At 24.9% G+C, this 19,558-nt stretch overlaps 1 protein-coding gene across 6 annotated transcripts in view; it reads left to right on the forward strand.

Moving 5' to 3' along the window:
- LOC114121219 (band 3 anion transport protein-like) overlaps positions 1 to 19,558 on the forward strand; it is a 68,904-nt gene that overhangs the window by 16,652 nt on the left and 32,694 nt on the right. For 5 of the 6 annotated variants that reach the window (XM_050203024.1, XM_050203023.1, XM_050203025.1 and 2 more), the window contains one exon: positions 3,016 to 3,303. In XM_050203024.1, coding sequence (XP_050058981.1) covers positions 3,238 to 3,303 — 66 coding nt within the window. In that variant the 5' untranslated portion in view covers positions 3,016 to 3,237. Of the gene's footprint in view, positions 1 to 3,015; positions 3,304 to 16,482; positions 16,814 to 19,558 lie in introns of those variants that run through there. The other variant, XM_050203026.1, reaches the window with a different exon arrangement.

Genomic DNA, 19,558 nt, shown 5'->3' on the forward strand with positions numbered 1-19,558 from the left:
AATTATATATTCCAACTAAATTAAAACGGGAAACGATAGAAAAATTAATTTTAACCAAGGCGAACTATGGTTAAGAAGTTATAATATAGTATATCATTAACAGATAGGTACCTACTCCAAACAATTTTTTATTGTTAACATTTTTGTTTTAAACAAATATTGAAATATTTTCTATCATAATTATTTTTAATAATAATTATTATAAGATTAATATCTATATTATATTAACTTTATGTAGTTTACACTCAAACAAAATAATTTCCTGACTTATACTTAGTTTTATTTTTAAAGGTTTTGTAATTTTATCGATTTCTATTATTTGGATTTATACTGATGTACTGGTGTATGTTCATTGTTGTCTAAGATAACAATCTTTCTTGACTTATAGTATTAATTTAGAAATTATTAAGTAAAAGCCTAGATTACTGTAAAATAGTTCTTTTGTCAAAGTTATTTTTGGTGATTGAAATGTACAACTATTATAGGTACCGACCATATAAGTTAATTTCACTCACATAGGATCAAATACGTCTAAGCTTGTAATAAATTATTATTTCATTTAATGTGTAATTAAAATTTATAAATTCGAAAATTACTACAAAATCCTCTAAAGTTTCTTTAAGTATTTGTTTTCAATGTTTTGGTAATAGATAGTAGTCGTTTATTTAGGATTTTGGCACTTCAGGTATTCAATGAAGTAGCACCTCATTTCCATTTCCATTTAACAGCATAATCACATAGACATTATTATAAAGTATACTAGTCTGCTAGGTTACGTAAAACTCTGATATAACGCACAAAAACTCGAGCAATAATTAAGATTAGATTTTCGTTAGTAGTTATTTTTAGGACGCAACTAGTATGCAGAAAAAAATTTACTTTTGACACTTATATATTTTATTTTATTTTGATGCATATTATATTGATAAACTTTAAACTGTAAAATAATTGATGTAACGTATAGTAAAAATAAAATTCATTATTGGTATTAGGCACTTACAACCTCCAGCACTGAGGCTCCTTTATGACAGGACTCAGAATTTAGCGCCTCTGAGTACTCAAAATACGTCACTATATTAATAGACAGTTAAAACATTATAATTTTGGTCTATGTTTGAAAAAAAATTTCAATTAGTAAGTTGTTCTTTAGATTTGTCAGGGAATGGAATGAACTTACTACTTTGGATTCTTTGATTTATGTCTCGACTTGATCGAGGTAGACAAATATCAATTTCAAAATTAGAACATTGATATAAACTTCATGTCATTGTACCATTGTTTAATTAATTATTTAATCAAATCGAGTCCTACATTCTCAAATCATTGAACTATAGTTTGGCTAATGGTTTACGACTTATATAATTGATTTCATTAGGATGTGTTAAATTTGAATTTAATGATTAATCATTAAGCAATAACCAAGATTTAAGTATTAAAAGGATCTATTGTCAAATTAATTGTTTTTATTTATTCAATCGAAAACATTGATAAATAATGATTTTCAAATAATTTTAATTTTGATCGACGTATTATTTATTTCGTTTTATAATATTTAAACGTTGACATACCTACTTGAATCGTTTAAAATTAAAGTGAATTAATATTATTAGAACTTTTAGGTAAAATTCTGTATTTTATGAGGTTTTTCGTAAAAAAGGTTTGACTTATTGTACTCGATGCTCAAGATGTAGGTATTAATTTATATTATTGCCTACGTTATATTGCATTGAATTTCGTTTATTGAAGCAGTATTTTGTGAATTACAAATGAGTGAGTGAAAATTACGTGTGAAACTATTTTATGGCAACTTTAATGGCACATAATAATTAATAAATGAATAATAAAAATTAGGTACACTGCCTCTGACATTAAACAAAAATTATATTTCAATAGCGAACATCGCTATTGGTAGGATTACATGACAAATTCAATATTGAAACTTGCTCTGGGTTAGTTTACGACAGGAACCATATTCAATTTTTTTAATTTGCTTTATTATATAATATAATAAGTATGTATTTGGCTTTAAATTTATTGCGCATTTATATTTAAATTTTTTAACATTGTTACAATTACGGTTATTATACCAATATTTCAGATATAATCGTATAACTATAATAATTGTTAAGCTATTTCAACTATAGACTGGTTATGATTTCACTATCAATTATCAAATGATTCAATAACCGTATAATTTCTAGTTTAAATTGTAAATAATTACACGATGAGTATAATTAGAGGTAGACAATAGTAAATTTCCGCTACTGTTGTATAATATTAGGCATAAATAAAATTATATTCTTGAGTGCAATACTAAAAATCACATAAAAAAGAGTATAATATTTTTTATAATGTTTAGTAAATTAATTTAATTTATGACTTTAAATTAAATTAAATTTATTGTGGAGGTTGATTACGCGTAAATTAAAATTTTAATTTTAACTATAGCCAAATTTTAGGAATATTGTAAATATTTCATATAAGTTTTTTATGAGTACTACGATAATAGGTGCTGACTGACTACTCAGAGTAATGATTCTAGATAATATTAAACAATTTCTTAACTTTGATTTAAAAAAAAATGTTTATTAAGGTTCTTAAAATGGTATAATATTTTATCATGTTTTGAAAACTACGAGGAGTACCTATAATCTATATAGTATAATATATATAATAGTGCCTTATATATTCTCCAAATATCTATACCTTATTGTAGTTGTATCATAATATATTTTTGTGCGACTATAGTAAGTTTCTTCAATGTTATTTGGAACATTAATATTTTGCCAAGTATTAGTTTATCGACATGTAACTGTAAAAAATCTGTAATTACTTAATATATTGTAGTACAAAACAATAATGAAACAATAATGAGTAATAACTCATTCTTATTTCAATAATTATAACGTGAAAGGTCGTTGTTTATAGTGTATGTTTAATAAATTACTTTTTTTTTAAAATTAAAATGGCAGTGATAACATTTAATTATAATTTATGTTGTGTATTTATTTGCAGTGAAGTACTAAATTACATCAGAACGGCACCTGTAGTATTAGAACTACCGGAAGGGACGCCGGTACAGCGATCAATGAGTTCGACCTATCGACCAGTGAGGATAGGTCGAGCACCAAGAAAAAAGATTCCTCAACGTATACAATTTCAAATCTGTTTACCGTTTGGTAATATTGTACACCAATTACAGGATTAATTGAGGCTACCTATATATTATTTTACAACATGAGCTCAAACGAAAAGAGTCATAGAACCCAACCCAGCGCATCAATGGATTATGCGAATATTGCTGTGAGTATTAAAAGTATTTATTTTGTAGAATTGAAATGAGGTTATCGTATATACGTATTTATATGTGATAAACTCGAAAATTTTTAGTATTTATTATTTTATGACAATGTGGTAGAGAGCGACTTTATCATACTTATTTTGTCCTTTGAGTATAATATAGTATTTATATTATTTTATGATAGTCAACAACCATAGTTGTGCCATAATTATTTCATGCGCGTATACAAGGGGGGGGGGTTCTAGGGGTTCAAACCCCCTCGAAATTTAATAAATTTAATGATTTAATAAAGGTTAGATCATATAAGAATAACAATTTACAACCAAACCCCCCCCCCAAATATTTTTTTGTGTACGCGCCTGATTATGGCTAGTAAAAGTAAAAATAATAAACAATGTGTGTATATACTTACATTAAGACATATCAGCATAATACAAAAAAATAATTTTGTACACTAAGTATACCTATAATTTATGTATTTACTTACAAGAACAAATATAGAGGTATAATATTTGCTTCAAAAACGAAATGATATAAGTTAATTAACTTAAAGATTCTTGAAATTATCAATGACTGTAGACACTTAAAGATTTTAGATGAATGAGAAAAAAGGAATGTCAATTATGAATCGAATTAGATCTCAATGAAAGAGTATTTTGATTAATACTAAATAGACATTGGTTGTGTATAGTTTGTTGACTAATCAGTTTAATTAATTATGGAATGTTAGATTCAAAACAGATAGATGAATGTATTGATTTTATAATGATTTCCCCTTTTTAGCATTAAGACGCCATACCCGCATTTGTGTTTCCTTTTTACGAAAGCAAAACATATTAATTTTTAAGTGAGTATAGTATAGTATGTTAAGTAAAATATTAAAACTTAAAATGCTTGTAACTTACTTAAAAATTAAAAATTCAATATAATCCTATGAAATGTCCAAGATAATAATTTTACCTTTAGGTTTGATAATAGGTAAATTAACTCTAATATTACAGTTAACAGCATAAAATTGATTCCGCTGAACGCAAATTTGCTATGCTTAAATGCTTTACGTTTGTAGATAGAGACAACACATGCAGTTATAACTTTCTTTTAATTGATAAATAAGTTACAATTTCGTATGATTCAATAAAATAGGAACTAATTATATATACTCATAAATATTTCTCTAAAAAATAGTAATAAGTAAAAAATTGTTGAACGTATGTTTCTTAAGGAGTTTTATAATAGTTTTTAACCTCAAACTATAATACGTAAGCTAATGTTTTCTTAAGTAGACAAATTAAAACTTAGCTTGATTATTGAAACAGTTATAGTTTATTCCTTTAATTTAACAGCGAAACGCTAAATGAATTCTAATTGAGTATCACGCAACTATTAAGCAACCAAAGAAATTATACATAGGAAAAATAAAAATGTTAATTCTTTAATTAGCTAGGGCATAAGTGGTAAAATAATTAGTAAATATATATGTTTAATATAAACGGAAAAGTGCGTGTTTACTGTAAAAATATATCTTGATTAAATATTAAATGCTAAAATTGTTACTTATTATCATACAAATAGTACTGAAATTAATATTATATATTTTTCTCTAAAAATTTAAGACTGAAAGGAGGAAAATACACACTAAGCAGCACTGTTTTCTTTCTCATATAAGTTGTATAAAATTTTCGTTTAAATGTCAATAGTAACATTTGTGATAATATATTTATCTTTAAAAGAGCTTATAGAGATCTACGTGTGGTTTTAGAGCTAATTAGTTAGTTTCATCAATCAGTTAAATTTCTCCTTTTTTCTAGTAGTCTATCACTAGTGCCTTAGTGACTGCATCATTTGGGTTGATGAACAGGTCCGTCTATTTTCATTAAACTCACATCATTGTCCGTTGGTCATTTCAGTGTACATGTTGGTTCTAGATGCTTCCATATTCGCCGTTATATTTTTTTATTCATTTTAAAATTTTTCTTAGTCATAGCTACCTCTGTCTCGGCCGATTAAGTGTTTTTCATTCCTTGTATTTTTTAGCAGTTGGCTTTCTATCACTCATGTCTATATAGGTTCATGATATCATGATAATCTACTTTTCTTCCTTTTTTATTCAGTCTCTATTGTTGTGTTATTAAAGTGATATCATTTTATAGTTTTGTATTATAAATTTATATATCAGTACATCACAAACCCTGTTTCGATTTGAAGCGCTTAGCTATACAGCGATATACTCCGTAAATTAGATACCTCTGATTGTTTTTGTATCTTTTATTTTCGGTTGTCGTTGACCTGCATATTTGCGGAATTGCTATTTTACTTAAGATATGAAGTATATATAACTCTGTTGACAATATTTATACATTTAATAAAATAAAAAAGCCACGAGATGTCCTCGAAAATTTTATTTCCATTACTTAGTTTTTATAATATACGTTTCAGCTCTAAAATCATTTTTCAGTTTCCTATTATTCACGTTAAAACCTCATAAGCTTGTTATTGCTATATACGGTGTCTACCACGTATAAAATACCATTGATGTTTCCAAGGAAAACCGTTCATTAAATGGCATTGTAAGCCATACACATTTACAATGTACATTTCAAATTTATTTTGTATACAATATTGTTTGTTTTGAAAATTTACACAAGGAAACAATGTTTCTGCTGAAACATTACGTTTTGTTCGTTATAACTTATAACTGTTTTAGTTTCAGGTGATTTGTACATTAACATACCAATGTAATATGTTATTATATTATTATTGTAATGTTATTATACATATACATAATATAAATTAGGTACTATATAGTTCTTATATTGTGTTTATACAACTTGTTGTGTACTAAAAGCTATATTAATTTAATTGAGTAATAATACCTATTGATTAACTGCAGTTATTTATTGTTTTATTATAAATACGCAAAGAGCTCGACATTATATTATGTTCCTATAATTAATGCAAATGAAGAAATAGTTACATAAATTATGAAAGAGAATCATATAACTGTATGTCTATAATATTAATATTTTTAATCCGATATTTTTGTATTATAATAATTTATATTCTATAAAGCATATTATGACGTTCAAAAAATGCGAAGTTAGTACGTGAAGTATGGCTCTAGTACCCATGACATAATAAATAATCATAATTACATAATTATATACACCCAACTATACTCACCCAAAAAAAATAGAGATTGATCTCAAGGATAAGTTTGTTTTATATATTATGTATAAGTAAAGGAATGTAAATATTATGCAAACGTATAATTCAAAAGCCGAACAAGATAAAGAATCCAGGCGTAGATCACTCGTCTCGCTAGTCGCTTCTCACATAACGCCATAGGATAGTGGTTGTGAAAGCAATAATAAACCAATAATCATGGTATTCAAAAAATTGTTCTTAAAATTGCGTTGCGAAAAATTGTTTTAAGTTGTAGTAATTTTCTTTACAACTCGACGAATTATTGATAAAATCCATAAATGACTTATTAAGTACCATCTGTGTATAGGTATTATAAGCAACAATAATAAAAAAAAAAACAATAAAACCAATTTATTTCTCACTTCATTTAGGACCTAAAATACAATTTATAAACAATTTTAAAACAGCTAGGTATGACAAATAAATAACATTTATTGTTTTACCATTATTCTACCATTGTTTTATATGTATCGTAAACGTAATAGGTATACAATACATTCGTTGACGATATTACAGAATTTGAAGGTCGATTTCTAAGATATTTGTTTATTCGATTATATCATAATTAAAATAAACATTTTTCTATAATATTTAATTCCATTACGTGTATAATGTATATAGCATATAGTATATACTATATTATACAATATTTTACACACGATACATAAATTATACAGACATATAATTAAATAATTAATTATTTATTATATTCTAAAGTTTATGTATCAATATTTATTACCAATTAGATATCAAGTCTATAGAATGTAGTTATGTTAAAGTTAATTTTATTATTTATATGATTTATAATAAATATAATTATATAATTTAATAATTAGTATGCCAAATTGCCAAGTTATCATACTTCAAGGAAATACCTATATATATTGTAATTAAATAATTTATATAATCATAGTTATTATAGTAATGCATATAAAAGTAGATCTGTACAATTCTGAATTGATTCAATTGACCTGTATTTAAAAAAAAAACTTATTTGTAATAAATTATAATTAAGGTAGTTAGTATGATTACCATCTTAATGTATTATTTTAACGTTTATTTATATCTAGTTGAAATTATCAATGATTTAGTTATAATGTTGATACATATTTTTAAAATTTTATATTTTAGTTATTATTGAATACTTGTTTAGAATATTTTAATATATAACATTCAATTTATGAAATTTTGAGAGCTATTTTGAAGTCATCGATATTTTATGACATCGATGGTCATTTCGATTGATTGTAAGCATATAGTATAATGTGTTAATCGATGTGTGTGCCATGCATGGTGTAAATGAAACATGCTTGATAGATATGTCAACTGTTTGTGATTTTTATTTATAATTACTAGAAAACATCATAAAATATAACACATTAAATACATATAATAAATTCATTGTAATATTATACTTTTCTTGATTTTAAACAATGAGTTAGATTGAATAATTATTCATATATTATGATAACGCAAAATTATTAAAATTACCTATTAGTAATAGTCGCAGTAGATAAGAATGAATGAACAACGTAATAATCCACGTATATGAACCATCACTGGTATTATTTACGTAGTTACAAATTTTACACATATAAAATGGTTAATTTTAGAGGGATCATATCTTTAATTTTAGTAAGGGGCTAGGGGTTAGTGTTCTGAAGCTTGATCAACCATAATCAATAAGATGAAATATTTAATTTTTTTTTTTTAATTAAATTTAAAAAAATATATATATCAGTTATTAAGAAATATATTCTAAAAAATCCGAGAATTCGTTTTACTGTAATATAGAAGTATCGAATAGTTGTTGTCATTAAGTTTATTATTTTATTGAAGGGGTTAAATAAGAATTTATTAACGTCTTAAATATTTTTATTAGTTATTATAAATACCTTAAAAATTGCTAAAATATTAAAAAAAATTATATTATTCTTGTAGAAATTGGTAATATATATATTTAATAGACATTTTAAGTATCTTAAGTTATTCATTTTTGAATAATAACAATATAACAAATAAATTTGTTTAAAAATTGCTATTTAGTAAATATTCAAGTATTTTTCTCATATTAATTTTCTCCAATTATTAAGTAAAAAAAGTATTTTAAAATTAATAAAATACTTTTTTTACTTAATAAAGTACAGTGTGATTCTTATAAGGAACAACGCTATTTATTTCAAAATACATTAATTATATTGAAAATATTTACTTTACATAAATTTCAATCAAAATAAAATATTTTTTAAATAGCGTTTATTATTATAATTCTTTAAGTTTCTTACATTTCTTTAAATAAGAACATGCATTTTTAACTTAATATTCTGAAACAGAATAAAATGTATCTTGTCATTAAAAAAACAAAAACGTAAAATAATTATGAAGATAAAAATTATTAAAAAAAATGTTTGTTTTATTTCAACTGGTAATCATGTAAAAAAAAAATATTTTCAAACACGTCAATATATTTTGAAATAATGAATGTTGTTTGATAAAAGAATCGCACAGTATACGCGTATAATATATAAAAAATAAAAATATAATTTAAACAAATAAATTCTCACTCTTAATTCCTCTTTGAATTTAAAATGTATACATATTTAGGAAATGTTTATTCATACTTTATTAATGTTTTGTTTAATGTCAATAATTCAGAAATATTAATATTTATACTTCTAAGTTGATTGTTGACTACTGGTTGAACTGTATATTTGATATATAGACCATTAAATGAGACAACCGTAACTTAATAATATATTAATATAGCTTAAAATTTAACTGGTTATAATGTTTCATAGTCTTACACTTTATCGCCTTACTTGAATATTGAGTACTGATATAATTTATTATTCAGTACCCAAGCTAATATCATCGTCACTTGTCAATTAACACAAGGTAATCGTTGGAAATATTTTTTCACATAATTTGTTATCATATAAAAATAATTAAAAAAATTTTTTATTAGTTTATTTTAAGTTTTTAATTTTTCGACAACATTTTTAATTTCATATTCCAACCATAATGCTTTTCGGAGTATTTCGATATATTAAAATTGGTTCTGAATGTAAATAACCATTTATGTTTGTATATGTCTAGTTAATGTTTAAAGTTTAGATAAGCGGAGTAGATATAGGCACCGGCTTAGTACACCGCAAAATATTGATCCATTTCATTCATCTAAACTTTAAATGCTTATAAAATTATAAATAATTAACTATGGTCATGGTAATTGTTTGAATGTCGAACTGATTATTTGGATTAATATTTTTTTATATCGAAATATGAGATTAAAATGTATATTGTAATCTTTCAAAAAAGAAGGTAAATGACTTAAAAAATGATAATATTAAAAATTGTAAGAAACATAATTAATATTCAAATATATTATTTTGTAATTAATTTCATATACATATATTTATTATTATTAATTTATAAACGATATGATTTTTTTTTGTGATTATTGGTGCTTTTGATATGAAAACTTTAAAACTATACATATTATCGGGCCTTCGAAATTTCGTGCTTCTATTAGTATTGCAATACTGAATACTGATGAGTAAATATTTGAGAGTATGTAAACTGTCGGGTTGTCAATTTAATTTGTTTTGTCGTCGCATGCCAAAAACATAATAAATGTGTACTTCTGTGTATGCTAATATTAGATTAGTTCTTTCATGGTATTTTCACCTTCAATGTCACTATGTTTTTTAGCTTATAAAATAAAGATAATAATAATAATAATATATTACTTAAATTATTTTTAACTAAGAAATTATATTATATTTTGCCAACGAAATCACTACTATTTTATAATAATTCTTATTGTTATATTATTATTATTTTTACATAAGTGGATTTTGTATAGTTACTTGTTAGTATAGGTATTAACATATTGTTAAATTTCGAATGTATGTATTTATTATTTATTTCACAAATACTAAATATGTATGTCACACATATTATAATTAATTTTTCGAAACTTAATGAAAATCTTATATTATCATTCGTCAATTTATCGATTTTAATATTTTCAATGCATGACTACGTTTTCTGTAAAGAATTGTTATTGATAAAAAACTTCCTAAATAAAAAAATATAGAATTTATTTTAGTTTTTATTTTTACATCATGATTTATTCTTAATATTGATAAGTTTTAATAGTTATAGATTCAGGTATCATATTTTTTTTAGTTTTTCGGTGTAAAAAACTATCAACATACATTCAAGTACAAATATTTTTAAATTTGATTATTTATCACTGTTATTCAACAATTTACCATAAACACTACTACCTGTATAGTAATATAATAATATTATTATTATTTTTTTAATGCGAGAAAATCATGAAAAGCTACTTACATTCAGTATACACTCAATCAAGTTAAATCATTTATTTAAAAAGTATTATACATATCATTATACTATATCTATATGAACTAAAACATAAAAATTAGGGTGGAAGAGTGATATAAATTATAATACTATGTATAATATTATAATGTTTAATTTGCCTCAACTGTCTTAACTACATTATTGCATACAGTATCTAAATAGGACAATATACGCATATGTATATTATACTCAAACAGTTATATTATTTTGTTTCTATAAAAATATAATTATAATATAAATATAAACGAATCTGAGTAATCTGACTATACTGTTTAATTTTTTTCTTTATAGACAACTGGACTATTAGACTTATTAGAGTACCTTATGTACTGATATTAAATGTATTCGTATTATTTTTAAAGAAACTTTTTTTTTAAGTCAATTTGTTATGAATTTGTTATGAACTATGATATCTTAAATAATAAAAAAAAAATTGCGTAAAATAAATTAAATCTGAACTTACTTTTTTCATTATATTGTTCGTTTTTGTGATTAGAAAATGCTATAATTATTTTAAGCATGTCTGTTTTATAGGCATTTAGTTGAATAATTATATTGTATTATTACTTTTATTTTCGTTTTCAATGGTTAAGGTTAAAAAATATCCCTTTTTTACGGTAAATAACTTATTTCTTATTCTAATGATTATTTTTCGACTACAATTGTAGTTAGTATCATATATATTTAATTGAAACATACTACTCTATTTTATAGTAATCATTTTCTGTTAAGTAATATATTTTTTAGTATCTTTATCAAGTTTTTATTATAAGACTATTAATGATTATTTATTGTTTATTAATAATAAATATGACCAACAATTATATACGTTGATTTTTTTTTGATCTTTTTGTATTTATACAGTTTACTACATCATAAATATTTTATATACGCATATCTCATATAACTTAATAATTAAAAGATTAAAGTTTAGTATTTTTTATACATTTATAAAGAAAAGATATTTTTAAATTTAAAACGATTATCTATTCATATAATTTATATCACCTGTAATAGAGGTAGAAACCGTACCTATATTTTTTAGAAACTTCGTGAATTCGATTTAAAAGTTATTTTTAGAAGACGATTTAAGTATATTTTAATTATTATATATAATATATTATAGAGTAAAAAGTAGAAGTGTTTTAGCAATAACCTTCTATAGTTACCTAGTTCAAATTCAAAGAAAAAAAATTACAGATGTGCTTGCTTCGTTTTTAGGCATTGTTGATAGTAAAAATAATAGGTACATCATATTTTATTTTCAATTTTAAGAATAATTCTTATAATTTTAATAATAATTTTTGTAACTATGTTAATAATTTTAAAAGTTGCATGATATTATTTAAAATGCAAAACAAAAAATTAAGTTTAATTTTTTGCATTGATTAAAATCGGTTATGACCTTTTTTATACTATAAATTCTAAAGAGAATTTTCTGAAATAATCTATAGTTTTATAATTTTTAAAACTAAATATAGCTTCCTCGCTTTGATGTATGAAAAAAATAATTATTAAAATTAAGCTTTAAAATAAAATAACTAAAAAAGCGGGCAAGTGGGTACCGTTCTGCTGTACATTAGGGGGTGGGGTTGACCTCAGACTAGGGTAGGTTAAATTTGAATGCAATGATAATAGGTATCATTGTATACAAAAAATGATTCTGAACGAAGATGATTTGTCAGCCTAGGATATAATTTCCAGTGGTTGGTGAAAAAGGTGGTTTATATTTATAGCATGAATACACCAAAATTTAAGTTCTTTTATAATAATTGTAAGCTAAACTTATGAAAAACCTTGTATTAAATTTTCAACTCTTAGCTACTTAAACACAAATTTTTATGAAATATACCTACAAAATAATTTGCAAATATTCATGATTTTGACGAGTTTTTGTCAAAATTTGAACTTCAAATGCTAATAAAAAAAAATTGTGTCTATGTATTCTTATAATTTTTTAATCACTATAAGAATAACATATGAGGAACTTTGTATAAAATTTTCAAGTATTTTGATAGGGCCAAAAAAATTTTATCGATCCTTCAAAAAAAATTTTTTAGAAAAATTGAAAATTTCAGTTGTCTATAAATAGCTCATAAAAACTCAAAATATTTTGAAAATTAAATCAAGTAAATAAAATGCCAATCTAAATAACTGGTAAAATTTTCAAGTATCTACGACTTATACTTTTTGAATTATAACAAATATCAAAAATCGTTTGAGGCTAAACCGTTATTTAACGCGGTTTTGTAAAAATTTAAATTTCAAACACTCATAAAAATTTTTTGTCTGAATCCGGTAGAGTTTTTTTTACAGATATTTAAAGAAAAATGTATGGAGAACCTTGTACCAAATTTTCAAAACTTAGTTATAAAAGAAAAAAAATTTATGATTTTTCAACTTTAAAATTACTTGCAAATTTTCTCGTTTTCGACAGATTTCGTAAAAATTTGAATTATAAACTCTTATAAAAAAAAAATTGTGACTAACGATTTTTAATTTTTTTTAGCTACAATAAAAACAACTCATAAGAAACCTTGTATTAAATTTTCAAAACTTTTTGGTCATCCACAAATTTTTTATCGATACTTTAAAAAAAATTTCTCAAAAAAATCGAAAATTTCAGTGGTCTATAAATAACTCAAAAAAAGTCAAAATTTTTTGAAAATTTAACTGTATACAGATACCACTGACATTAACATTTGATGAAAATTTCAAGTATTTTCAGTGATTAGTTTTTGAATTACAACCATAAAAAAAATCGATTTGGTCGAAAACTGGTTTTGCGTAAAAATTGCCGTTTTTCCGTCATTTTTTTTTTGTTTTTCTCGATTTTTTTGAAAACTGTTGGAAAATGTTAACTTTTTACCTCTATAATGCACCAAGGATATTCACTTTTACATCGGAAACCACCCCCATAGTTTGAAATTGGAGCATTATTTCGACTAGTTATGCTGTACACAGACACAAAAAAAAAAAAACACATCATTGTAAAATCAATACATTCATCACTTCGTTCAGAATCTAAAAACAATATCTATATTCTATATTAATAATTTTACATTTATAAAGACTAAACAATATTATTGTATCTTACTAGTTATATTTTTAAACATTTTTGAAATATAAATATGCATTGAATAAAGAACATTTTAATTATTTATAATTTGTATTATCATACGCGTTGTCTAATGAAAATAATATATTTTGTAAACGGCGTATCCAAAATATTGATTATTTTGATTACATAAGCATTTGTTGACTGTTGAATTTATTAAAATTGTAATTGCAAAAATTATGACGATTAGAGATTACTTTTATATACAGCGAATACGTCATAATAGTACATTCAATTCTATAATGGGCTTCATATATTAACATGTCCTTTTTTATTACCATCCTCTGTTTTAAATTAATTAAATTAAATTTATTGGATTCTAGATCATAATATTATAGTAAATTATTAATAAGTTAGAAATTGGGAGTTCATAAATGCTGTAGATATCTACAACTTTCTATTTTAGTAGATATCCATAGATACAAACCAGTTTTTCAAGTAGTTTGATACTATAACAAATTAATTATTATTATTGAAATATCATATTGTTAATTTTACTTAGGTATATAGAACTATGAATTATTTGCATCATTCTTATACAAACACACACATGTGTAATTTAATGATATGTATAGAATTATAGAAACAAAGTATGAAGTGGTTTGTAAATGGTGGTGTTATAAATGTTATAAAAAAATGCAAAAAAGGTACACCCAAAATATGGTTTTATAAGAAAGTTATTCATAAAAAATACATAATATACATATTATCTACCTATTACATATCATATTTTAGAATTTTTTATTATTATACTTTCATTATAACGTATACACGTCTTATTATATCTATTATGAAATAATAATGTTTATCTCGTTTTATATTTTATTTCAGAAAAATAAGACAATTGGGGATGATGGGGGTAGGTTTCAATATTTTATACATTTAATTAATACCGGTGTCTGATTGATATTAATGCTCTTATATATTGTGAGCTTTACCGCAAACATACTCATTTGACATTTCCATATGTTTTTTAAACATACTTCTCCAAATTTTTATTTTTATTATACGTAAGGTTCATATTTTTATTTTTACCATTTAAGGAGTATTCTGTTTTAGTGATTTTTTTTTTTTAATAAGAATAACCTATAATCAGATGATATTTTTGATAATGTTGATGCATCTAAATTAAAATTTGAACAAGTAGTTTCTGATTTATTAATTTTATACTATTAAGTAAAATAATTTACAATAATATTTTTGGAAGATAAACTAAAATTTTACAATTTGTAAAAATGCCATAGTTAAGTAAGTACTAGCTAGAATAACTATTTCATGTATCATGTAAATCTATTTATATTTAGGTACTATGTTATATTTTCAAATATCCTTTGTGGCTTAGTACATACATATTAATAATTCAGAAACTGCTCGTTTGAATTTTAATTTGATTCATCTTTTTTTTTCGGTTTGAAATCGACGACGCCGCGGGGACTGCTTCCGCATTACTGCCGCGGCAAAAATTTGATTCATCTACATTTAAAACAAAACATCTGTTTAACAACTCAGAATTAAATCAATAGTGCACTTATTATTATTTCTTTTTCTTACAAAGAAGCTTGTACCACCAAAGCAAATTTTTTATTATAAAGTTAAAATCGAATTAATTATTTGAACAACTGTAGTCTATTATTTTTTTTAAAATTACAAAAATCAGAATTAAAAAAAATATGTCATTGAAGGGTAAAAGGGAGATGAATTTCCTGTATTTAGAATTGCGGGTGGTGGTAACGTGAATAAAAACAAAACGTTCTTGGGGCTTCCGGGAGGACGCGGAATCGATCAGGGACGAAATATAAATCAAAAGTGTGTTATTGTGGTGGGGAGAAGGTCAGTGGTGATGGTGCCGTACTTTCAGACCGCTACTGTCATAATATATACATCGTTAATCGTTTTAAATAGGTACCTACATAATAACTATACATAATGATACCTATAACGATTATTAAAGGGTTGATGACATTGCATGCCATGTCGAACGCTTATAACTATACGATTTTAATAATATGTCAGCAATCATATCGATTAACAGCCGTTCAGCCGTATTCGTTTAAAATAATGACGAACAACGTGGTAATAAATAATAATAATGCGACGGATTATTACAAAATGTCTTTATCGAGCGCGCGTCCTCGGGAACTCATCGCGGTGACCTTGTGGGGACCTGGACGCAGCGCCAATATGCGTGTCGCGGCGTGCATGCGACACGCCGACGCGCGCGCCTTTGCGATAGGGTATGGTCGTCGGCGGTGGTCGTGTACAGCTGTTGTTTGTGCGTTTTTCCCCGGGACCAGCTGCGAAAGGGCGGCTTGCCAACGGCGCAGGAATAGCGGTTACTATCCCTTTCCTCCCCACCGTCGAAAACCTTCACGGCCACTACCGCCCTCCCCCCACGTCCAGCACGCCGGCGCCGCGACGCCAAGGCGGCCCGTCACTTTATTGCTCTCGCCTCAACATTTCGCGCCTGTCCCCCGCCGAACCGCCTTTTCCGCCACCGCCGCCGCATCGGACGACGGTTTAATATTTTCGATTTCGTCGTCCGTTATTGTTTGTTTTTTTTTTCTTGTTTTTTCATCGTTTTCCGTTTACACGCAAGTTTAACGTATTTTTATCTTTTCGTAAGTTAAGCCCCATCCTTCTATCACACCCCTCCCGACACGCCACTTGCAAAGTGTACTTACTACCTCCAAACCTGCGATATGATCACCGGTGAAACACGCCGTTGCTACCTGTAACACACGCACCACTCGCCGTACAGACCGAAAAAGACAAAATATCGAAATCCGATCATGCGAAAAGTAAGTGTCGTAATCGCGACAATAAAAGACGATCGAATATTATTATGTTTGTCACTGCACGATATTATTATTATAGGTACAATAACAATACCTGTCTACGTAATTTATTGTTCTGCGTGTGAGTGCGTAGCCCGAACATAGTATTACTTTCAGTAATTTTATTTTTATCGTATAATATTTTCCCAGTGGTGATTTCAGACGTTTTGTTTTTATTACAGTTTTGCGATCTCTATGTGAGTAGTTCGTTCTTGTATTCCGTAGAAAAATAATCTGAAAATCATATTCCGCTTTAAAAACTCACTCCATTATTTTTAGTTAAAAATAATTTTCAATTCAATATTATTTAATTTTGTTTCACATTTTAACAATTAATAGTTAATACTATTAATTAGTCGATGATTTATATAGTATTGAATTAGTGTTATTCATATACTAATAGTTGTTAATGCAAAACGTATATTTCAATTAAAAATCAAATTATTTATTAAGACCCAAATAAATTACACCGCTATTTCAATTTTTATAAATAAACATATTATTTATTTTAGAAGCATATTATATAATAATATTATAGATTGGCAATAACTTTTTTGTATTTTCATGAAACCACGAATGAAAAAATGTTAATACCTATATAGTATATAGGTATGCACGAATTGTTAGAAAATCAATGTTTTGCAATAGCATGCTGTTATTAAAAGTTAGCAGTTCTGGGATCACCTTTGTTTGGCAAGATATTTAAGTAATTGCCATACTGTTTAAAAAATAAAAATAATATGCAATCATTATATTTATACAAAATCATATGTGGGAGTTATTGTAGTATAGGTTATTATCTATTTATAATTAAATACCTTATGAAATATTTATTTAATATTCTTATTCAACTGTTATAATATATAGTACATTATTTGTTAATAAATAATAAAAATTAAATTAAATTAATAATTACCTAGTTAAAGCCTATATATTTTATAGTTTTATTTCATATTTATATATTTATTAGACTATTTTTTTTTGGACATTAACTTTTTATCGGATCCTAAATATTATAATATTTTTTTATGTTTCCATTTTATAATTAATATTTTTTTATTACTGACGACACCTTTACGTCCTTTTGTGTGACAAATTATTGACTAAAAATATATTCAATTGAAAAAATATCTTGAGGTTTTTTTTATGATTATTATGTAATACTATTGTTTTTTTATTTCATATTTCTCTTAAAAAAAAATAAATAATTTGTTAAAACAAAAATTCTTTTTCGATATCATATTATTATAGTTAAACTATCTTACATAGGTGTAAATTAAATTTTTTTTGTTACCAAATAGATTCATGTTAATTTCAAAGGTATTTAAATAATATACGTAATACTTTTTATTATATATTTAATTTTGTGTTTGAATAAGATATTTTATACAATACTGCTAAATTATAAAATAATAAGTTAATAAACTTACATTTTTTTAATGGTATTTAACTTATCAACCTATCGATTTTTGACACTCGATTATCATTTCCGTAAATACAATCTTTATTGAAGTACCTAATCATTCTTCATAATTCATATTAATAATATGCAATATAAATAAGGAACGTGTGACAATGTATTTTATAGGAATCTGTATAATGTATACATTTTTTTGCATAAATACGGTTATATATGTATGTGTGTGTGCATAGAAGATGTTAATACCCATAACACCAAACAATTGGCTTATAAATTATTAAAAAAGTGATAAACAATTATTTAACTAATAATTATATTAATCGAATATCGATATGTATACTGCATTACTGCTACAATATGTAATTACTGTAGGTCAAGGTCTGCGTTGTATTGAATTTGTATTTTAATGTGTATGACAATATTTGTTTGAATTTTTTACAATCGCATGATCGATATTTATAATCAGGGCTCGGAAGTTCTAGCAAATGCATATTTTTATTGGTTCGTCCTAGAACATCCAAAGTAAGATACAAATATGTTTCACACTTCTCTGATGTCATACACGAAATTTTATTTTGCTATTTTTTGCATATTTACGGTTTTTACTGCTATTTTGCTAATTTTAGGTTTTTAGTGCTATTTTTGGGTATATTTTCACATAAATTCATATTATAGGAGATATTTTTGCTAATTAGGAGTTATAAATGCTGTTAATGTGCATATTTAAGGAAATAAACACATATTGTTGAAAAACTAAATTACCTACCAAACAGCCGCCTACGAATATGTGAATGAAAACAAATTGTTTTATTTTAAAATGGTACGCATCCGGCATAAACGGCCTTAGACCGTTGTTATCGTCGATTAAATCGGACAATTCCGTTAATTTCCAATAATTTAGTTATTTTTAAAATTGTATCAAAATATGAACTTTTAAAAAAAAAATTTTATTTTATTTTGCATATTTTTCAATTTTTAGTGCTATTTATAGCGCTTATATTAATGTTTTTATGTGCATATTTAGGCGCTAAAAATCATTTTTTTTAGTGCTATAACTTCCGAGCCCTGTTTATAATAAACTTAAAGTCTTAGATTATATCTAAATATACTTAGATAAAGTTATTTTAGAGATTTTTCCCCGATAATTGAAGTAGGTATGCAAAAATCATAAATATAATGTGACTCCATGAGCTGTAGTAATCTACTGAAAGGTTAAAAATAAGACGTATGAAAATCTTTCAAAGGTTTCTATCATACTTTGAGTATTAATATGGCGTTCACTTTGTATA

This window comes from Aphis gossypii, chromosome 3 (genome assembly GCF_020184175.1).
Source record: "Aphis gossypii isolate Hap1 chromosome 3, ASM2018417v2, whole genome shotgun sequence".
Lineage (NCBI taxonomy): Eukaryota > Metazoa > Arthropoda > Insecta > Hemiptera > Aphididae > Aphis > Aphis gossypii.